Source organism: Eublepharis macularius, chromosome 5 (assembly GCF_028583425.1).
Source record: "Eublepharis macularius isolate TG4126 chromosome 5, MPM_Emac_v1.0, whole genome shotgun sequence".
In the NCBI taxonomy this organism is placed as follows: domain Eukaryota; kingdom Metazoa; phylum Chordata; class Lepidosauria; order Squamata; family Eublepharidae; genus Eublepharis; species Eublepharis macularius.
In genome coordinates, this window is record NC_072794.1 from 75,271,187 (window position 1) to 75,295,326 (window position 24,140).

General features: G+C 42.3%; 1 protein-coding gene across 1 annotated transcript in view; it reads right to left on the minus strand.

Moving 5' to 3' along the window:
• The window catches only part of SGIP1 (SH3GL interacting endocytic adaptor 1), a 174,280-nt gene that overhangs the window by 113,652 nt on the left and 36,488 nt on the right, over positions 1–24,140 (minus strand). Inside the window, exons 7-9 of the mRNA XM_054980385.1 lie at positions 22,921–22,975; positions 16,968–17,143; positions 1,830–1,841 (exon numbers count right to left, since the gene is read on the minus strand). Coding sequence (XP_054836360.1) covers positions 1,830–1,841; positions 16,968–17,143; positions 22,921–22,975 — 243 coding nt within the window. The remainder of the gene's footprint in view (positions 1–1,829; positions 1,842–16,967; positions 17,144–22,920; positions 22,976–24,140) is intronic.

Sequence of the window (24,140 nt, forward strand, 5' to 3'; positions counted from 1 at the left end):
TTAGTAGAAGGTCTCCACCAAGTTTGGTGTGATTCAGACAGAAAATGCCGCCGGGAGGTTTTCTCATTGAAAACAATGGCCGAATCATTTCGGCAATCTCTGTTTCGTTATTACCAAAATTTTTCGATATTCAGAAAAAGTTTCAGTAATACTGAAAAAAACCGAAACAGCCCTGATTCGGTAACTATAAGTATACTCATTATGGTGATGAGATACACTGAGGGAAGGCAGTCTTTGGGATTTGGGGGACCTGGGAAAATTTATGATGAGGCCTCAGAATCAATGGCTTGGGTTCTTGGGACAGGGTGCAGCCCCCAATATCCCTACTACCAATGCCCCCCCCCCAGTTCACTGCCACCACCAGTACTATTTAACAGGCCCTCCTACTAGTCAGCTCATTACAGTCTTCAGTGCTGCCTAATAGGCAGTAAGTGGCTGGAATGCGTAAGCGGCTAGAATCTGAAACCACATTCAAATACAAATCAATCCAAAAAACATATTTTTAAAGTAACTAATTATGTATAGTTAAAGGCACAGTGCTAGAATTTTTTCCCTTTCCCTGAGATTCTACCGTATACATCTTCAGCTTGTCTCTCACACAGCTTTCAGTGAAACTATGCCAATGTACACTAGCCAAGATTTTGTCAATATATATTTCCCCATTTTTCTTTCCAATAAACAACAGTCTGTCATTTCCATTTAACAGTGATACTGTTAGTCATACATAGGAAGGACAAGCCTTTGGCAAGTACTTTCAAAAATTCACTCTAGTAATAGTCTGATAATTTGCCTTCAGATTTGATTAACATTTCCTTTTCAGTATTTTGACTCAGCTCAGTATGTATGCACATGCACAGTTTTTGTGACTACTACCACACAACAGTGCAAATAGTGACTCAACATCACATGCATTCGGCATCACAGCTGCTGACTGTTAAAATTCCACTCATCTGTTGCCAAGCCAGTGGACTGAATCCAGAAATTCACCTCTCTTGTGATACTGCATTCAGATATGCATTCACATATTTCTGGTCCAAATATATATCCAAAAAAACTTATTGGTATTTTTCAAATATATTTGGATATCCAGACTGATATGCGGGTTTCCCAAAATACTGATAATCAGGTCCTGAAAACTTCCAGAAATATTTGTGGTTCCCAGGCCGTTTTTTTTTTTTATTTCACAGGTTTCCCAGGCAACACGAAGGAGGAGCAAAGGAGGTAACTCTCGGCAGCAATGGGATCAGTGGTTACAGGGAGCACTAGAACAGTCTGCCAACCATGACAAGTCTCTCACAGCCCTCATGGCTGTCTGAGCATGTGCAACGAGGATAAAAAGCAGGTCTGCAGCTTGATTCCGTTTCAGGGCTAGAGTTTTTGAAGGGCTGGTGCTGCTTATCAATCTAACCTCCCATATTCATATACCTCTGCAAGTACTACCCTTAAGTTACTGTTTCCACACATTTCAGGCAGCAGCCAAATTATCATTGTCAAAGCAGCAAAATTTTGGTTGATGTGCATAACAACCAGGCTATATTGCAGTCTTCAAGTCTGCAAAAGACAAATTAACATTATTTGCACAAGGCAGGGTGAAAAACCGCCCAGAGCCCCTGGGGATGGGCGGTATATAAATTGAAAAAATAAACAAAATAAATAAATAAAACATGTGTTGCAGATTTTGAAGTACCATTGAAGTTCATGTTTTTGCTCTGGAGATAAGCTGAGGTGACATTTATCTAAACAAAATTGAAGGCACAACAAAACTTGCCAGGAAAATGATCTATTAAGATGACAAAGGATGCGAGAAAGAGACAGAAGAGGTTTCTTACCGGGCTTTTCCTCTATAGAATGCATTCAAAAATAAGGAAACAAACAAACAAACAAATAAATAAAAGTACTTTCCAGTAAGCAGAAATGTATGAAATATCCATCATCATGACATTATAGCCCAATACAAAATAAGATTGACTTAATCATAAATAAATCTTGTCGATTTCAATCAAACTTAGTTCAAAATAAGTTTGTTTAGAATTGCAGCATAAATAATCTTACAAATAAATTGGAAACAGCCCCATTGTTGTTACCATAGGTTCAATAAACAGATGCATACTGGATTATGTACAGACGTTATCGTATTCTAAGAATATGTGTGCAGCCTGATGCTATATCCAATTACTCAGACTTAAATTCTGTTAGGAATCAAAGGAACTAGCTCCCAGATAAGGATTGCATTCTTATATTGAAAATACCCAGTTATTCATGGCAGATTCAATAAACAAGATCTATACAAAAGCATCACACATTAATAAGAGAGGTTATATTAACAGACAAACACACACAGCACAACACACACAACACAAAAAGAGCCTCATGACATCAGAAGCTGTTGTCTTCCCATTTTACTTTCTTTACTATAAGGATGACAGCAACCTTGTGTGAGTGGAAGAAGTGACTGTCACATACCTGGGCTCTTGCCCTTCTGTTTGTATCTCCTCTTCAGCAGCACCACCTTCTGGGATATTTTGCTATTCATCCTCCCTTGTGCTGGGCTGCCTTCTGCTTTCTGTGACTGCCCCCGAGGAAATAGCCACACATAGGGTTGCTGTTCCCTCAGTGGGAGCCAGAGATCCCACTTCCAGACTTCTCCCCCTGCAACTACTCACCTGGCTGGTGGGGAGAAAGGCATGGGAACAGGCCTCTCGAGGCTTGTTTCTGGTGCGGCATGACAATGTCACTCCCAAGAGTGATGTCATCATGCAGCCCCAAGAGTGCTCCCGGGCTTTGTGCCAGGCCGATTTGGCCTTTTGGGGGGCCCAAATCAGCCTAGCTCAAAACCCAGGAGCACTTCCAGGTCCTGCGCTATGATATCACTCCAGGAAGTGAAGTCGTCACACAGGGCCAGTAGTAGAGAGGACACAGGTAAATGCCGCGCCCCACTCCAGAGTGTAAAGGAACCTGGCAATTCTAGCCACACAGGGCTTTACTCAATAGCGTAGTGACATGCCAGAGTGCATTATAGCAGGAATCAAGGCACAGCTTCTTAAACTATATAACTTTATTACCTACTGGGCACAGGAATACAGCAAAGTATGCAGTCTAAGACATAAAAAGGAAAACAGGGGAAAGGGCACTAGCTTAAAAAGATGTTACAGGTTCCATGGCTTCTGACTCTGAATGAGCCAGAAGGCTGTGACCGTAGCTCTTCATATCATGCACACACATATGCACCCACACACACATAAAACAACACACAAACAGGTGCAAAGGGACAGCACCATTTTTGAGTTGAACCATATGTGCCCCAAGGTAGGTTACCCAATCCAAGGTTGGGGTTCTGGACCTCCAGAGCCCACCAATAGAAAGACATTAACAAATCAAAGAGATGGTGAAGCTTTCACACAGGGATTTAAAGAACAGCCATCTGGATCTGCAGGCCAGTTTCCCAGCCTGAATGTACACTGAGAGACTCCTCCTGGGTCCCATATCTACCAAAGGCTTTCTTCTTCAGATGTTCTTGTTCTGCCTCATTCAAACTGAGAGCACAGAGGTCGTACATTTAACACAGTGTAATCTAGTAATCTAATAATCTAATAATGTAGATCTGTTACGGAAGATTTGGAACTTCCTTCACTGGATATAACTGTAATAGAATAAAATGAGGCTCTATATCAAGTATTTGTTGCCATTATGGTTATGGGATGAGCAAAGGTTAATAAAACAGTCTGTATATGCCAAATTATGCTATCCACACTCCAAAAAATAGATTGATTCTTAACTGTTCTACCAATACTTTTTTATTTTTAGACATTGCAATATGCAAGAAGCCAAATGTTATTTACTCCCAAGTGCTTAGCAACTGTTGAGTGCGGCTGCAGCAGGCCTCTGTTTATATTTCTTTCTATTTGAGCAGATGGCCACTGTCTAAAAGAGGCTAGAGGGCAGAGTGAAGCATTGCTAAGTCTATTAGCTTAATTGGCATTGAGGGAGAAAACAAATGTCCTACCAATGATCAGTGACTTTGACATGAAAATTCCTAGTTTACATCTGTGAAGTGAATTTCCTGGATTCTCATCCATATTGGCACTGGCAGTAATTCTTAGAAATTATTTTTACTCATCTTAAGGAAAGACATATGTGCTACAAATGCAACACAATTATGTTGTTGTTGCTGCTGCTGTTAACTTCATTTGTAGCCTGCCTTTCTCACTGAGGCGTAAATTGGATTGCAAAATATTATAAATTTTTTTTAGAGGTTCTCTAATAAACAGAACTATTAAGTGGGGCTAGGATTAAAGAACTGGAAAGCAATGCAAGCAAGCAACTGGAAAACAATGCAAGTGACAGGCCCTCGAGTGCTCATGTGTTTCACACTGAGCCGTTTTCAGCCCCAAACAGGTCCGTTTTGGCCCACTGTGGAATGCAGGAGCACTGCTGGGAGGGTCCTGGCGAGCTCCTGCACTTCACAGTGGGCCAATTTAGGCCTCAAACAAGCCTGATTCCTCCCCAAATGGGCCAAAATCAGCCCACTGCAGAGCATGGGAGCTCGGCCAGGGTGGCACAACAGGCCCTGGAGTGCTCTTCATAGCTAATCATCAGCACAACCAAACTCATTCGTCCAAACAAGGACCAAGGAATAAAGTGGCACTTTCTTTTGACCTGCCAAGGGCAGTGCTGTATGAAATACATGCCTCTAGAAGCAAATTCTTAAGAATTCTAAGCAAATTGCATTGTAAAATGGGTTGAATAGCTGGTCCCGTGAATCCCATGGTTGCTGCTGTGGATGCTGCCCCAATATGGAAAGAATGGGTGCTGAATTTAGCCCCTGCCAGACTCAGTTTGGAAAGAACCTGTTCCGTGACCATCCAAAACCAGTACTTGGTCAGTGGAGCACCATCCATGTGGTGAAATAGCACCCCTTGCTCCTTGCCTTGGGCTTTGATATAACATCTAAAGGCAAGGACTGGGCACACGTCTCTCTCTGTTCATGGGCCAAGGATGACCTCCACTCCCTTCTGCCTCTGATTAGTTTTGGAGCGCCGAATGGTTATCATGACCATCCACATACAACAATACTCTGGTTTCTCTTCAGATCGCATAAATCTTTGGCCTGACTCATTCTTAAGGGACTGAGTAACCATCTCACTGACCCTGAGTGCCCTGAAGAAGGTGATCAGGGAAGCAGCATGGAAAAGGCCCTCTTCGAACCTCGAGTGACAGACCATGGCCCACATTGACTTCAGTCTCTTAAGAATTTTGGGTGAAATAAGCTGTTTCTGATCTCTGGGTGCTGCCACCCCTCAGGCCCATCCCTCCAGCATCTTCTGAATGTGGAAGTCCCTAATGGTGTTGGTCAGGCCACAGGCTTTGCCTGCAAAGGCCAGGGCTGCCAGCTGGCTCTGGATGTACTTTACTGCCAGCTCCTTATCTTTCTGCATGATGCAGGACAGCATCAGGTGCTCCACAGGGATAGGCCACAACTAGCAGAGACCTACCTGGTGCCTGAACCCTGTGAACTACTGCATTGCCCTGTCATAAGCCCTCCGGGTGCTGGGGCAATGGCTAACTGAAATGCCCTGAAAGCCTCAGACTGTCAAAAAGAAACCCCATTATAGGAGTCCAAGAATTCACTCCAGACCTGAAGGTCTTCCTTCATCCCTGCACTAATGCCTCCCCCTCTTTCAGGAACACAAATTCCAACCCTCAGCCAAGCGGCTGTTGCAGTAGATGGGGAGTGCCTCATTCTTATCTTACTATAGATGTTAATTTTCTTCATTTTCTGTGGTGGTGGAAAGTGTCACCAAGTCATAGCTGACTTATGGCAACCCCTACTGGGGTTTTCAAGGCAAGAGACTTAACAGGTGGTTTTGCCATTTCCTTTCTCAGCATAGCAACCCTTGTCTTCTTTCAAAGTCTCCTATCCAATTATTAACCAAGGGCAACCCTGCTTGTCCTCTTTGGAGGTCTCCCATCCAATTACTAACCAAGGGTGACCTTGCTTAGCTTCTAATATCTGACAAGGTTGGGCTTGCCTGGGATACCCATAAGCATTTCTCCCTTGCTCTTATCAAACGGATTACATTTTGCACTGTACTTTTGCATTTTCTCTTCTTTGCAACATCCTCCCCACCTTCTGACTGAGATATAAAGGCTTAGGGATTGCCATTCCTTAGGGATCCCATCCCACCAGTGGAGGTGGGGGATCCCCCACTCCCAGCCTCCACCTCTTGCCACCACTTACCTGGCTGGAGGGGGGAAATGTGGGGGGAACAGGCTTGGGAGGCAAAAAATCTCCCAGGCAAGCATGCAGCGTGCACGCTCCCAGCAGATGCGATGACGTTATTTCCTGAAGTGATGTCATCGTGGCCAACAGTGGGCATGCTCTCATGCTTCACAAGGACTTATTTTGCCCCCACTGGGCTGAATTGGCTCTGTGCAAAGTGTGGGGGCACACTTGATTCTGGGCACTATGATGGCACAGACCAATAAGGAGACTTCTGGTAAGTGCCAGGTTCCCTCCCCCTACAACAAGGAGGGTATAGGGACCCGGCAACTCTACCATCACTACCTGTATCTGTATCTATTCAGAAATTTTGTTGGTCTGTGAAAGTCTATATCATGTTGTGACAGAATGCACTTTAAAGGTTTCCTAAGGGAAGGAGTTGACAATTGCCTGGAATGGGCAAGCAAGGTAACATGAAAATATGGCAAGAAATTCAAACTCAAGGGGAAAATATTCCATGGGTTGATATATCATCAAATCCAAACTTAAGTATCCAAACTTAAAAAACAAACTCTCAAAGAAGGTGACAGATTAAGAGAGAAAACAATATTTGAACAACTAATAAATGGAGACTTGAAGCACTTATTAGGAAAAATCTACAAAATTCTACTGCAATATCATACAGAAATGGAACATGTTAAAAACTGTATGTTAAAATGGATGAAAAATTTTGGAGAAACCATCTCCATGAATCAACTGGAAAATATATGGACTAAAGAAATTAAATTTAGATTATCAACTGTTAAGAGAGAATTGGTATAAAATGTTCTTCAAATGATATATCACACCTAAAGACATTGCAAGAATCAATAAGGATTACAGTGGACAGTGTTGGAAATGCCAATGCGCAGATGCAATGTTCTATCATATGTGATGGACATGTAAGCAGGCATGAAGATATTGGACAAAAATACATGCCGAGATGCAAAAGATGTTCAAGCTTTGGTTTGAGCTAAATCCCAAAACTATGCTATTAAATGACTTGTAAGGTCAGACGGGTTCCCCTCTGGAGTGAGGTCAAGAAGTTTTTGGCCCTAACTGTAACATCATTGTCTTGAGGAAAAATTCTAGTTAAGAATTCTAAATATAAAAGCCAGCACAAACTGAAACCCATTTACACAGCCATGATAGAATGGGGTGTGTGTTTTTGGTGAGAGTAAGTATGTAGTAAGTGGAGACTCCTATTCAAGCCAAAGGAAAAAGGGTTAATTATTCTTTCGAGAAGATTAATTCCTGCCCAGAGTCTAAAAGGGGTCTGGCTCTGAAGAGGACCCTGGGTCTGGTGAAAAGGGAAAACAGTTGCGAGCTAACACAAGGAAAGATGAGTTGAAAAAGGGACCTCTGTGATGAAACATTGTTGCTGTAACCTAAGTATTCAATAAAACCTCTTTCACTGTCAAGGATTAAGAACATAGAAACTAAGTTGCAAGAAAACTATTTTCCTGTTATTTAAAGAGTATTTTACCTCAGCTCTTTTTTTCCCCCAGGCAGCCCTTATTTCATCCCTGCCTGTTCAATAAAGTTATTTCTTTTGAATATTATATACTCTCCTGTGTAATTTCTAATGCTGAGGGAGATGGTTCCTGCCCCCCCCCCAATCAAGTTTCTGGGCTGGGCTAAACAACCAAAATTATAACTGCTTATCAGGGTGGGACACAGAATTAACTTCAAAACCACAAACAGAGACATGCTACTTGAAGCTGCTCTGCTAAAACAGGCAAACTTGGATTTTAGTGGGAAAATGTGCCTCAGAGTCAGGAAGTGAAGGGGGGTTCATCATACCTGGAAACCTATTCTCTCTGAAATCCGTCAAAATTCATTGCTAACTAGCAGAGAGGAAGGGAAAGGCAGTTTTAATTTTAGTGCTGCAGACAAAATAGCAACCCCTTCCCACATGGGAATGCTGGCAGCCTATGGCAACAACAAAGATCAGTGAAAGGCCAGGATCTTGATTACTGGGACATCAAGTTTTACTGCTGGAGAATTGTTTCTGGCCACCCTGGGCGGCTTGCTTCAAAGTTCCTGCGCATTGGCAGTAACTAGATCCAACTCCTCTCCCAAAGGCCCGTGTGCAAGCGCACACTTGCAGTCACACACACACTTCTTAAAGAGAGATTTTAAGCAAGATGAAAAAATTTAAGTTAATCAGGACTATTGGAGGGAAGTCATTTCTGCAGGACCAGGCCAAGAAAATCATAGCAGTTCAGGGAGAAATGGGACAGTTGGAAAGTATGCAATATAATTGCTATCATTACCACTATTTGATTTATATTTCACATCATTCTAGGCACTTTCTGGGGAAGTTATACAAGTCATATTCTAAGAGCTAACTGTCATATATACGTTAGAATAAATTTTCAACAGTTTTTTTTCCTTTTGCATTTCTTGAGTCAGCAAGTCAGACTTTATTTTGAAGTTACATTGCCTAGAATGTAGAGTCCTTTTAAAAACAGCTCTTCTGCTTTGAGTGCCATATTAACAGTATTTAGAAATAATGCAGTACATGCATAAGCTCTGAGCGGGAGTAGCAGCAAATACATGAAAATGTGATTTTGTTTGCTCCTCTGGATATATCACCTATACACATTAAGCCAAGAGAACATTCTCTTTAAAAGTAGGCATTCCATAATTGTACTAATAGAGATAAATCTGAAATGAATCTAACAAATAAGTGGGGAAACAAATGCAACACCCCATTTCCAAACAGTAAGTCTGTCTAAACGAGCAAAATGTAAGCTTGCCATTATGCAAGGTATACTTTTAGTTTCATCTAAATGACTAATTTCATCTTAATATTTCAGCTAGCAGGATAATTAAATGTTTTATAATACAGAAGACACAGCTATCCTTTAAAACCACACAAATCTTTAAACTGCATCATTTCCACTGAACTGTATTACAATGGTATTAATCAGATTCCCAAGCAGTAGCACAGAAATATTTTAAGGATTAAAAATTCTTTGAAGAAAAGAAAATTATTGTCTTGCTGGATATGTTGAAAAAATGCAGCAGATTGATCTTTTGGATGTGATGTTTAATGGTCGATCTGGAGTTAAGTCTAGCTTATTTTACTTGACACTATTGACAGTTTAGCAGATGATATAAACAGGTCTGCTAAAGTGTTACAGATGACCTTTTGCAGGAGCGTAAAGTAGGTAGACCTACAGTCTTTCCTTAGCATAACCCAGTGCAGAACATATAACAATGCTTTCACACAATGCATTGAATTCAACTCACCATTGTCAAGTAAGTGATCTATTTAGTAAACAAGATATCTTCTACTGGTCAAATAACACAGTTTCCAAAGGTACTTGCTCACTGCCTGCATTTTAAATTTTATTTATCATATGTATATATACAGCACCCAAAGCATACACAAAGCATAGCTCTATCAAAGAATTTAAAGAAAAAAATTGTTTGGTATAGATCCAAGCACTGTTCAAGTTACTCAGTTCAGTTTTTTTGTTGAGCTTCCTGATTTCTATGAAAAGCATTACTGCTTTGCAACCCAGCTTCCTTAATACACATAGCATCAGTAGATCAGGAAGCTGAATTCTCTGCAGTGTAACAAAGCCAACATTCTGATTTAATGTTCCCACAGTCCAGGAAATGAGTGTCACAAATCAACTCTTGAATCTGGCTTCCACATACAACAATATAATACGCTGTTGTCTTGTCCCCAAATCCAGCTGCAACAGCCTGGTGACTTCATAATAACTGCAAAGCTTACTTGCTGAAGAGACACCAACCAACCAACCAACCAGCCCCCCCCCCGCCCTTAATGCAGCAAAACCATGAATGTGGTCCCAGCAACAGCACAAACACAGACCGTGATTGAGAGCTCAATACCATTTCCGTTTTGGCTTTGCATAACAAAGAAGAAAAAAGATTCAAGCCAGCAATTATCACCCACTTCCTAGTTACGTTGCTTATTTCCAGTTTGGTTAAACCTGAGTAATTGATGAAAATACAGTTGTTAATGGGGAAAAACTTTTACTTACTTGCAAATTAAAATAGCTAATGATCATATGTTTTCTTCAAGTTGAAATTCAAAAGTGCATAAGCAATTACGACCTCAGAGAACATTAATATTAACAGTAATTAATTATAGATATGTTAGTATTATTAGCAGTTTGTAGATTGCTGTAGTTATATTATGACAAGACAGTGTTCTGTCATGGATTCCACTCCCCAATTCTTGTAATAGTAATGTTGTATTATTTATTTTTGTAATGTTGTTGAATATTTTATTGTATTCTCAGATATTATAATTCCCACAATTCTTTAAAGAGGAAAAAAAGACTAAAGTGTTTCATATGTGTTAAGTAGCACAATATTAACCAGGGATATGGGGACAGACTTGAGTCTCGATAAAATCCTGACATATGGGTTCTTACTAGAGACGAACACGAACCGGGAAAATGGCAGTTTGTTGCGGTTTGTGGTTCATCGCGTTTCACGAACCACGAACTGGCATGGAATTACCCGGTTCATGAACTGATTTGTTTGGTTCATGAAATCATCACTTCTGGGGCAGCAGAAGATCTGCAGAAAGCCCATCCCCCTGTTGCCTAGGAAACTGATTGCTCGGTGCCAGACTGTCTGCAGTGATGAACCAGAAAACAAACCAAATGAACTGGGCTAAGCGGTTCGTTGCGGGTCGTTGGAAATGCCTTTCGATGAACCGCTGGTTCGTGAACTGAAAAACAGCCCGGTTTGTGACGAACTTTGGTTCGTATTACGGTTTGTGCCCATCTCTAGTTCTTACACATTTCTACCTTTTTTCTAGCCAGTTCACCTTTCATTTTAAACAGCAAAGTAGACTACACAGAAACAGACAAATAACATCCAAAGTGGAAGGGCCTTCACATAAGGATTTGGCAGGACCAGACATATATGAAAGCCAATCTGGTCTAGTGATTGGAGTGTTAGAAAAGGATTTGGGAGACCCAAGTTCAAATCCCCACTCTGCTATGGAAACTTACTGGGTGACCTTGGAGCAATCACTTTCCTTCAGCCTAACCTACCTCACAGGTTTGTTGTTGTAAGCATATATGGAATACAGAAGAATATTATTGTAAGCCATGTTGAGTCCCCATTAGGGAGAAAAGAGGGATAGAAACATCTAAATAAGATGATTTCTCAAAGCACCAACCATACTAGACTGGTTCTTGCCAGCTTTCTACTGGCTACAATTTAACTGCCAGTTGGTTTCCTTCAGTCACCATCAAAGCTGGTGCAGATTTTTTTGTACTGCCTATAACTAGCAACAAGCAAACGGAAGATCACTTTGCACGTCCAAAGAGGATTCTTGCAATATGGGTATTTGCTTGGCTGTGATAAGATACTGATTTTGTTTTGCTCAGCAACTGCAACATTTGATTCTGAATGCAGGAATCATTTATACAAAACAGAGAAAGCTTGCTTTAGGGAAAAAAGAAACATTTCCCCCAAAAACTCTCCAACCAAACCATTTAAAACTGATGTACTACAATCTAGAATTTTACATATAGAACAGTGGTAAACTACACATTTCACAAAATTTGTATTCAATTATTTTTTGAATGTGCATGTCAACTCTCAGTCTAAAGTTCTCAGTACAATTTTGTATACAGCAGGGTTTAAGGGAATGTTCATGCCTTCAGCCTCCCAATTCTTGCTGTCTGTACACACTGCCTTCAGAAGTGAGGAGGGTAGAAACTAGAGAAATTTTGAAATGTTCTCCTCCTTGAATCTTGCCCAGCCAAAGGGATTTTTTTAAAAAAACTCAAGCTTTCTAAATAAGTGGTTTTATCTTTTTAGCTGCTTTATGGTATTTCTGGTCAAAGGTCTGTTCTATGGATATTATTTAAGGTGCTCAGTGGTTGTTTTATGCCCCCAGCTTGAGCTGTAGTGAGGATTGCAAGCACCCCGGGGCAGTTCCAGGGCTGTCGCTGCCCCCATGACCACGCGCAACTGGACTGCACAATGACATCACTGCGCATGATGTTATTACACAGGGCACGCCACCCCCAAGAGCACACCCACAATTCTGTGTGCTCCCTGGCCAGCAGCTGCGAGCTGGCCGTCCCATCGGCATTGCAGACAGCCAGGGTGGTGGGTGGGTGGCCTCCCAGCCCTCCTGCTCAGTTGCCCTACGGGCCGCCCCAGCCACCTGCCACGCCAATGGCTGTGCCTGGCCTGGAGCTGCTGCACCCAGCCAGAAGGGCGCACTGGTGGCAGCAGCATGGGGCAACTGAGGGGGAGGGCTGGGAGGCTGCCTGCTCAGTTGCCCCACACTGCTACCACCAGCGTGCGCTCCTGGCCAGACGCAGCAGCTGCAGGCCAGGTGCAGCCATCGGTGCAGCAGGTGGCTGGGGCAGCAAGTGGGCGGCCTCCCAGCCCTCCCACTCAGCTGCCAGTGCTGCCGCCACCAGCTCTGCAGTGTGCGCTCCTGGCTGGCAGCCGTGCCCGGTGCCCCCTCTTCGTCAGCACTGGGGGCAGGTGACCCCCACCCCAGATCTGGATCTGGCTTTTATGTTATTTTGATAATTTTCTGGGTTTTAAAAAATTTGTAAGCAACATCAAGCAGGAATAAGGAGAGGCTTCTAAGTTCCCTGAATAAAAATATGAATAAAGTCCATAACAGACCAATATTCTGTGGATCCACTGAACTTTTGATACGTTGTTTTATACTGTCTTCACCAACTCACAAGCAATGCTATAAGATTAAGAACTCATACAAAGTACAACTTTTTTTCCTTCAAAAGGGGAAATTGTGTTTGCTTAACCTCCTATGTGAAAAACCTACAAGGCTTTGTAAATCTGAACAGAATACAGGGACAAGGTTGAAGTTGGTTCCCATTTCCTTATTTGCATTTCCTATTTGCGTACCCAAACACAAATATTGTGGAAAATTGAAAAGTTCTGCAACCGAAAATAAAGTTTTGACCACCACAAGTCATACATCCCCACATTCAAAGGACTCTGCCCTCCAAGGGAACCAATGCTATTTCCTGGTCCAAAGCCCATTTGTTGTACTAACAGCTCTGAAGTTGGGTGCCACTAGGAAAAAAGCACTTGAAGAAACTGGGGCAAGCTGCACCCCAAAACAATCTTTGGACTATCTCAAATCATACCTCCCCGTATTCTGGAGACTGTCCCTTACAAGACATACACTGGGGCCTAGTCCAAACACTGGTTTGGGTGCAAACAGCTTCTCTTTGAGTTGACGCCAAGAACCTTGCTTTCGGAGGGAGATTTGAATAAGTAACCAGAATGGCTGTTACTGATTACCCCAGGCACCCCAGAGGAAGTCACAGTGCTCATGGGTCAGTGGAGCCATACACAAGGTACAGTTCCACTCTAGCCAAGATGTGAAGCACGTGGCAATCAATCTGATATCAAACATTCTCTCTTGCAAGCTAGCTAATATGATAGTATAGGGGTGGCACTTCCTCAGCTGACTCAATAACACTACAGACAGTTTACAAAGCATTTTACAGCCAAACCAGTGTCATCTAATCTGCCAGACACAGATGTTATGAAAGTTCCTTTGAGGAGCCAGAAACTGCAGCTTGTCTGGTTAAATTGCATCAGCTTCAATTAGCTTATTCTAGGAAGGAGGATAAACTGCTTGGAGACTTTCATCTGACATCATGCCTGTGTGATCCTTCCTGTCTTGGCTGTTCAAGTCTAAATGGGAGTGGCATAGTCTGTTGCTATTACTTATTTCTCTTTTATAGAAGATGCAGTGCCTCTTGCTTTAATACAGGCACTTATTTGCTTAATCCTCAAAAAACAGATCACTGATCAGGCTCAAGTAAATAACTACAGAGTAGAATAAAACATTCCATCTGGGAGCAAAGTAACTGAGCGGGCAATGAAGCAGCAGCTGCAGGGAATCTCAGGTGAAAAAAAATTATCTCGACAGAGCCTGCTCTACTGGCCTAGACTGACAACCTGCAACTAGAAATGCCTGGGTGGGGTAGTGGGGGCATGTGAACCTGGTTCATTCTGCTGGACCTCTCGGTAGCCTTGAATAAAATTTGTCATCAAATCCCTCTGAGACTGTTGCAAGTAAGGGGTAGTGTTCTGCTGCAATGATTCTATTATAGCTGTAAGACTAGACTCATAAAATAGTATTGGATGACTTGGCCATGTATCAATAAATTAACCTATCGAGTACGCCAAAGTTTGAGTTTCCTCCCAATGCTTTTTAATACCTACAGAACCTCAAACAGTTTTGAATGTGGTGTCATCAAAAGGTGGACAACACCCATCTTTGTTTTTCTTGTGACTTGTGCCTGAGATTGGCACAACTGAGACTGAATCCAGACAAGACAGAAGTGCTAATTGCTGTATTCATTTGACTCAAGGGTTTTACATGTTCAGCATAGGCTACGTTCACTCTGAAAGATCAAATTCAAATCAAATCAAATTCACAGGCTGGGAACAATTGTAGACACTACCTTTCTGCTTGATTCATAGGTGGCAGGAGTAGCCATTTATCATCTTGGATGATAAAATAGTTTTAACCCATTTTCTCAGCCTCAGACCTCCATGCTTTAATTACTTCCTATTTTGATTGCTGTAAAGTGCCTCATATGGGGCTTCCCTCATTCAGAATTTCATAGATCGCCTTTTAAATAATGGACCTGCAAGGAGTATATTGCAGTGAGCGTGTATTGAGATGGCAGCCAGGATCAATCAGGGTTTCTTAACAAGCGTACCTGAACTGTATATATATATATCAGTTGTATTTACATTTAGCGTTTTAGATGTGCGCTAAAAAATATTTTTTGGTTTACCCTTAAAAATCTGACGTTTAGCCTAGTTTGGAAAAACCAAGCTCAAGGAGGCCTGCATAATAGGGCAGCGTTATTTCACAAAAATGCTGGAATCTCTGTGCAACCTTGAATAGCAAGCACTACTAAAGAGCCAAATTTTAGTATCTTCACTCTTTCCCTCTAACTCCTTATGATGAGTAGTCCTGATGATTTCAGAAACAGAAGTCACCTGGCCAGGTAAGAATTTACCCAACAAGTGAATTCCAAAAGCCATTAACCCAACTAAAAAGCTGTATGATTCAAAATCTTATTTTTACTTTAAATAACAGCTGCTTTGTCCCTCCTATACTGCAATAGCTTTTTAAGCTTCCATTTTTCAAAGTTAAAATATGGGCAGTCATATTTCAGAATAAAAATCAAAAACCTCTCCTAGACTTACAAAAGTCATTCCATGGATCTCTGAAATGAGAACATTGTCATCAAGATGTATCAATATGGCCCTATTTTATTTATTTTTGTTTATTTGTTTATGTTATTTATAATATGCCTTTCTCACTGAAGGCAGATTAAAGGGTGTAAATTGATTTTAAACAGGGAAAGTTACTGAAACTGACAATTTAGTTTCTCATTTATGCTGAAAGTGCTTTTTGTAAGAATACATCAAAACAAGCATGCGATTTATTGATTTTAAGTAAATCTTGTACTGATAAGTACTAAACATGCACAGATAGATGCTACAGCATCTGAGCCATGTACTTTTAAAAGCCTGTCAAAAATCTCAACACACATTCAGAAGACTTTACAGATTTTCAACACATCTAAACCCAAAATTGTTACTGACAAGTCTTGACATTGAAAGCTTACGAAAATTGTTGAAACTAAGATTTATTATAATAAAAAGTACTAATATAACCAACCAGCTGTAAAAAGGCAATCAAGATGAAAAGGTGAAAAAAGGTGAAGTGGGAGGAGAACTGTGGCAGTTTGAAAATTACTGAAATACAACAAAAGAAGAGGGAAGTGACTTTACCGGGGGGAGGAAAGTTAAATGAGAAATTCTAAGCAACTATTTTATTTGACTACTATATATAGTATTAAGTAATAGAGGTGTTATTATAAGAATTATAAGGATAGTAACTAACTAATTTTATTTCTGGCAGATAATTGTATAATGGAGAAATTATATAACTAAAACAGAAGGAATATAAGAAAGGCGGAAAGAAATACATAGTAACATACAGAATATGAGTTAAATTGATTGACTTATGCCAAATGTATATTGAGTTCACAGAAGTACTTAGAACTATGCAGAGTATGGGTCAAATTGATTGATTATTTCCAGTAGACAATTGTATAATGGAGAAATTATATAATCAAAATAGAATGAATATAAGATAGAAGGAAGTAAAGAGTAACATATAGAGTACAAGTTAAATTGATTGACTTATATTGAATGTATACAATGTTTATAGAAGTACTTAAAGTTATGTAGAATAAGGGACAAATTGTTTGTCCCATATTGACGAGACTAGAATAAATAAGATAGATTATAGAGTACAAAAATTAGACAAATGATTGTTATTATTAAAGAATATAAGCCAGGAATGTAATACTTAGTTGATAAGTTAAGTGGGAAAGGGAATAGAGATAGCACTGTGTTATAATAGATAAGCTTAGAAGAGAGTAAAAGTATATGCTTAATAGAATAAAATAAGTTTGAAATGAGTAGGGGGAAAATGGATAAGGGGTTGGAAAACTGTTGGAAGTCAACAAAAGGGGGGGAAAGGGAGGGGGTTAGAACTGGAATATTTAAAGGAAATTGATTGTAATGAATATTATAGTGATTTCTAATCCAAGAAAATTTTTCAAAGAAGATGCATTTTTGGAATTTGGACAAAGTATCTTATGGTTTTGCTTACCACTGGAGATGGAGAAAGTGCAATGTTGCCTATTGAAGCTTTCAGTTCATCGACAGTTGCTGCACTCTTAAGAATGTCTTTAGACTGTAAGGGCTTAATCTTAATGTTGAATTTCTTGTGTGCTTCCTCCTCCTCTTCAGATTCACTTGAGGAATAAAAGTGCTTTCCTTTGGTAGGTAGATCACAGTTAAGAGAAATATTACAGATCTATGGAATTTAACCAGTGAAATTTGTTGGTAGATGGCAAGGATGATCATTACAATAAATGTTTTTTAAATGATTAGGTCAAAATAGGAAGAACAGATTTATCTCTGGGTGTTAGCGATAGGCCTGTTTACTACACTTGATTTTTCTACCTAAACAACTGTTGTTCCACATGTTTACCTTCTGATCATGCTTCCCTGTTAATTTTTTTTTATAACCGGATCTAGGCAACAATTCGGGTTTCTGAAACCCGAAAGAAACCTGAAACAAACTTGTTTCGGGTTGTTTCGGGTTATCCGAAACGTTTTGGGAAACCCAAAACGTTTCGGGTTATCCGAAACAAAATAACCCGAAACGCTTCGGGTTGTTTCGGGTTTTTCAATGGGAAAATGCCTCCGTCTTCCCGGACGCCTGGGGGAGGCATTTTCCCACCGAATCAAGCCAAAATTGGTGGGGACCTTCCTCTAACTCCTCTCTAACAACCCCCAAGTTTCAGACCGATTGGACTTTGGGGGGCCATGTTATGGCCCCCCGAACCAGGTCCCCCTATCCTCGCATAAGAAAGGGAAGGGTGAGCATATTGTTAGCTTGCTGCTGCTCATCTTCTTCTTCATTATTTCCGATGGGGAAACAATGAAGAGGCAGGCTTCCTTTGCCAGGGGTGGCATTTTGCATGCAAAATGCCCCCCAACCCTCTGGGGCCCTTCTCCCACCCTTCCTCCCACCCCTACCAAGGCTCAGCTTGCTCCCACTTTGGGGGGGCATTTCATGGCCTCCCCAAGTAGGTGCTCTTTTCTCTACTATTTACAGCTGGGGGAGGCTTGTCTTGCCAGGGGTGGCATTTTGCATGCAAAATGCCCCCCAACCCTCAGGGGCCCTTCTCCCACCTTTCCTCCCACCCCCCACCAAGGCACAGCCTGCTCCCACTTGGGGGGCATTTCATGGCCTCCCCAAGTAGGTGCTCTTTTCTCTACTACTTACAGCTGGGGGAGGCTTGTCTTGCCAGGGGTGGCATTTTGCATGCAAAATGCCCCCTACCCTCAGAGGCCCTTCTCCCACCTCTACTCCCACCCCCCACCAAGGCTCAGCCTGCTCCCACTTGGGGGGGCCATTTCAGACCCAATTCCCCACATTAGCCCCTCACAGACCCAAATCCACCCCCAGCAGCCCCACACCCATAACCCCAGGAACAGGCTGGCAAAGGCCAGCCCTCTCCCTTTGTTCCCTATGCTGGGAACTTCTAAACTCTCTTTCCCTGGGCAATTTTGCACAGCCCAGGGGTGCCACAATGGTGGGCACACTTCTGAGTGCCAGCTGGTCCCTGTGAAAGAGCACCTGAACCACAGACACCCTCCCTCAAATTCCCCCACCACCTACAGAGATGGCCGGCCAGCCAGCCCCATTGTTCCCTATGATGGGAACTAACTGCACAACAAAGAATAAAACAAGAACAACACAAAATAAAGTTTTTTAAAAATTATTTTCTCCCTTTCAAAGTACAAGTAGGCAAAGCATTATGACACATTACACCAGCAGTCCCCCACACAGAAAAATAACACAACTCACTTAACATCAGAGAATCACAAAAACACGATTCCTGTCAAAAACACTTTATTTCTTGAACAGCTTTAGGTTACACAGCAGGGGGGCACACCATAGGGCATTCCAGCATTCCACCTCACAAAAATAACACAACTCACTTCACATTAAAGAATCACCCCAAAAAATTGCTGTCAAAAGCACTTTATTTCTTTTACTGCTTTAGGTTACACAGTAGGAAGGCACAACAGGGCATGAAAGCAGTGTACTACACAAAAATAACACAACTCACTTCACATCAGAGAATCACCCAAACACAATTGCTGTCAAAAACGGTGACGTGGGTTGTATTGTTTTGTGTAGTACACTGATATCATGCCCTGTTGTGCCCTCCTACTGTGTAACCTAAAGCTGCTCAAGAAATAAAGTGTTTTTGAAAGGAATTGTGCTTTTGTGATTCTCTGATGTGAAGTGAGTTGTGTTATTTTTGTGTAAGATACTGCTGCCATGCCCTTTGGTGTGCCCCCCTGCTGTGTAACCTAAAGCTGTTCAAGAAATAAAGTGTTTTTGACAGGAATTGTGGTTTTGTGATTCTCTGATGTTAAGTGAGTGGCTGGCTGGCCGGCCATCTTTGTAGGTGGGGGAATTTGAGGGAGGGTGTCTGTGGTTCAGGTGCTCTTTCACAGGGACCAGCTGGCACTCAGAAGTGTGCCCACCATTGTGGCACCCCTGGGCTGTGCAAAATTGCCCAGGGAAAGAGAGTTTAGAAGTTCCCAGCATAGGGAACAAAGGGAGAGGGCTGGCCTTTGCCAGCCTGTTCCTGGGGTTATGGGTGTGGGGCTGCTGGGGGTGGATTTGGGTCTGTGAGGGGCTAATGTGGGGATTTGGGTCTGTGTGTGGCAGCTGGGGGGGAATTGGGTTTGTGTGGGGCTGTAAGGGGTGGACTTTGGGGGCTGAGAGCACCTACTTGAGGAGGCCATGAAATGGCCCCCCCAAGTGGGAGCAGGCTGAGCCTTGGTGGGGGGTGGGAGTAGAGGTGGGAGAAGGGCCCCTGAGGGTAGAGGGGCATTTTGCATGCAAAATGCCACCCCTGGCAAGACAAGCCTCCCCCAGCTGTAGTAGAGAAAAGAGCACCTACTTGGGGAGGCCATGAAATGCCCCTCCCAAGTGGGAGCAGGCTGTGCCTTGGTGGGGGGTGGGAGGAAAGGTGGGAGAAGGGCCCCTGAGGGTTGGGGGGCATTTTGCATGCAAAATGCCACCCCTGGCAAGACAAGCCTCCCCCAGCTGTAAGTAGTAGAGAAAAGAGTACCTACTTGGGGAGGCCATGAAATGCCTCCCCCAAGTGGGAGCAGGCTGAGCCTTGGTGGGGGGTGGGAGGAAAGGTGGGAGAAGGGCCCCAGAGGGTTGAGGGGCATTTTGCATGCAAAATGCCACCCCTGGCAAAGGAAGCCTGCCTCTTCATTTTTTCCCCATAGGAAATAATGAAGCAGAAGATGAGCAGCAGCAAGCTAACAATTTGCTCACCCTTCCCTTTCTTATGCGAGGATAGGGGGACCTGGTTTGGGGGGCCATAACATGGCCCCCCAAAGTCCAATCGGTCTGAAACTTGGGGGTTGTTAGAGAGGAGTTAGAGGAAGGTCCCCACCAATTTTGGCTTGATTCAGTGGGAAAATGCCTCCCCCAGGCGTCCGGGAAGACGGAGGCATTTTCCCATTGAAATAACCCGAAAGAAACCCGAAACAACCTGAAACAAACCCGAAATGCTGTTTCTGAAACAGATTCTTGTTTCGGGTAAACCCGAAACAAGAAACACAAAACAGAGTGCCTTTGCACACCCCTAGTAAGCACTTTTGTAACCCACACAAGCACCCTAGGTCAGGAATCATGTTTCTGGATCACCTCCTTGACTTCTCAGACCATATGCTGTCTGAGATTATAGGAGAGATTCCATATTTGATATTAAAGCTGAGAAAGTAAAATCATGCTACTGGGCAATTAGGACACTAAAGCCTACCAGAAAGTAGCCAGGTTCGCCTGAGGCCTGGACACTCCCCTGTCAGTAGTTCTGTTTTTGGCTTCTTGAAGGCTCATGACAGTTCAGGCCATAATTAATGATCACCTCCAAGGACTATCCAGGAATCTGCCTTACAATACAGCATTCCCTGGGAACTTAATCATAAGTGAAGCCAGGGCCATCAGCCATGTTCTAGCCTTTGTTAAACTGGCTTGCTACTCATGTAACTCAATCACCACATCTAAGAGATTCAGTCACCCTTCCTTCCCCATTGACTTTCCTGGCACCATCATTCCTCCCTTCCTCTCTTCGTCCTTCCCTCATCATTCATTCATTCATTCATTCATTCATTCATTCATTCATTCATTCATTCATTCATTCATTCATTCATTAACAGTCCACCTTTCTCACTGAGACTAAAGGCAGATTACCATTTTGGACATCTTCTGCTTTACTTTTATAAAAATCCAAACAACCAATAAAATCTAGGATTCAGTCTTTGCTAAGGTTTCAAAAATGCCACCAATACAATTTGTCCCCAGTAGTAAATGCCTAATGGAAAATATGATTAAAATATGTACATATGTGCAGTCAAGCTGCTATAGCATAGTAGTTAAGTGGCTAGGTTGTGAATCAGCATTCTGCTGGTTAAGATGCCATTTCTGCCATGAGATTAGCAGGTGGCCTTGAGTATGCTGCTTCTCTCAGCCCCAACTTTCCAGCTGTATCGTAGGGATAATGATAACACTAACCTTGTTCACTACTCTAAGTGCAGCACTAATCTGCGTAGAAGAGTGGTATATAAGTGCAGTTGTTGTTGTTGTTGTTATCATCATCATCATCATCATCATCATTATTAAGTTGCAACCAATTTATGGCAACCCCAGCAAGGACTTTGAAAGCAAGTGAGATGGTTTACCATTGCCTTCCTCTGCAATGCTACCCTATTCTTCCCTGGTGATCTCCCATACAAGTTCTGACCAGGGCTAATCTGTTTTAGTTTGAGATTCGGCGAGATCAGGCTAAACCATGCCACCTTCCCTCCCAGGATAAAAAAGGCATGAGGGTTTAATCTGATCCCCAAGGATTGTTCCTATACCACTGAAATCACTGGATAGAGACATAGGGGGCTCTTTCCATCTGGACCCCCCACTTTGGAACTCCTTCAACTGCATTAAGACTCCTGGACCCAGCAATGTATGACACTTTCTGCTCTGCTTCTCTAAGCATCGCTCTCTTCTTCTCAAGTCTTATCTTTTCACTGAAGCACTGCTCAGAGAGAATATACATCCTCTGCTCTTTTACTCCTTAACTCTCTCTGGGGATAGTGAATATTCATAACAACACTGGTGGGTTCTGACTTTCTGGAGCAACCCGAGGAAAGAATATCTAGCATAACTGAGGCAGCTCCCACTAGTAATTATCCAATTTGCTTGTTTTTCCATATTTCCCAAATGTTTGTGTGACTTTTATGCCATCTAGTTATTTGCAGCTCAGCAGGGCTGGCAACCCTACCATTTCAAAGTCTGTCCTTACTTCAGAACAAGATATTTAAGAGATATAATATTATTTCAATATGCAGTCAGTTTGCAGTCAGTTTGCAGTGTGCAGTCAGTTTGTAGCAGTGAAGGTATCCAATTCCTATGTAGTATAAGCCTTCGGTAACCACAGCTCTCCCTGCCAGTTGCTACAAACTGACTGCACACCAAAAGGAGATGTTTACATTTCCAAGCAAAGGAATGTTTTGATTGCCTCTATGCTAATTGCATTCTGCCTTCTTGTGATTTATGCCCCCTTCCTTCCCTCTCTTTCCCCCTCCTCTTCTGTATCTGCCCAGTTTTGATCAGGCATCTGATGAAGAGAACTTGATTCTCGAAAGCTTATGCTATAATAAAATTGGTTAGTCTTAAAGGTGCTACTGGACTCTTTTTAATATTATTTCAAGTATTTTAGAGTCATTTCCCCTATAGAATGTATCATTTGCAAAGGCCCTTGTTTGAAATGGCAGCTCTCAGATTGGGTTTGCACTACATCCCTGCTGAGCTCCCTGAATTCCCTCCCCTACCTATGCTCCACCCTCTCCTGGCACCTCCTCCCCATAAATCTCCAGGAGTTTCCCAAGCTGGAGTTAACAACCCTACCCACTACTGTTTGATAATTTGTAAACTCAGATAAAGAAGGGACAATAAAGGATATAGCCTGGTTCTTCTGGTCTGATGCTATAGCCTTCTTCATCAAGCTCAGGTGAATTCTAGTAGTAAAAGTAAACACAGTAAAGCAATTAGATTATTTACAAAAGTTCAAATAGCCACCTCCCTTTGTTCATCCAATATTCCCCATGTATTATCCAATAAAAAGTAAGTTACCGATACACTTGGATTCTGATCACTATGACTGAGTCTATCCTACATGAAAAAAATGAATGCAATGGTGTTTCAATGTCTTTGAATATCTCCTTAATGGTCCTTTATTGGAGGGAAATGGTTCTGGCCAAGTGTCCCTCTGACCTGGAATACAGGTAGGGTTACCAGCCTCCAGGTGACAGCTGGAGATCTCCCAGAATCACAACTGATCTCCAGGCAATAAAGATCAGTTCCCCTGGAGAAAATAGATCCAGAGGAGTTAGCCGTGTTAGTCTGTAGTAGCAAAATCAAAAAGAGTCCAGTAGCACCTTTAAGACTAACCAATTTTATTATAGCATAAGCTTTCGAGAATCAAGTTCTCTTCGTCAGATGCCTGATCAAAACTGGGCAGATACAGAAGAGGAGGGGGAAAGAGAGAGAAAAAAGGGAGGGGGCATAAATCACAAGAAGGCAGAATGCAATTAGCATGGAGGCTATCAAAACATTCCTTTGCTTGGAAATGTAAACATTTCCTTTTGGTGTGCAGTCAGTTTGTAGCAGTGAAGGTATCCAATTCCTATGTAGTATAAGCCTTCGATGACCACAGCTCTCCCTGCCAGCTGCATCTGACAAAGAGAACTGTGGTCCCCGAAAGCCCACACCAGGCGTCACTGGGCTCCCCCAGATCACGCCTCTGTAAAGAGAATCTGTTACCTGTGGTAATGTGATAACCATTCATAGTCTCTATTCAGTCCCCGCTTGACAGAGTCAAATTTGCATATGAATTCCAATTCAGCAGCCTCCCGTTGGATTTTGTTTTTGAAAGGTTTCTGTTGAACCACAGCGACCTTTAAGTCTTTGGTGGAATGTCCTGGTAGACTGAAGTGTTCTCCCATTGGTTTCTGGACGTTTCCATTTCTAATGTCAGATTTGTGTCCATTTATTCTTTTGCGTAGAGGTTGGCTGGTTTGTCCAATGTACAGAGCAGAGGGACATTGTTGGCACATGAGGGCATATATCAGGTTGGAGGATGAGCAGCTGTAAGAGCCAGAGACAGTGTAGTTGATGCCATTG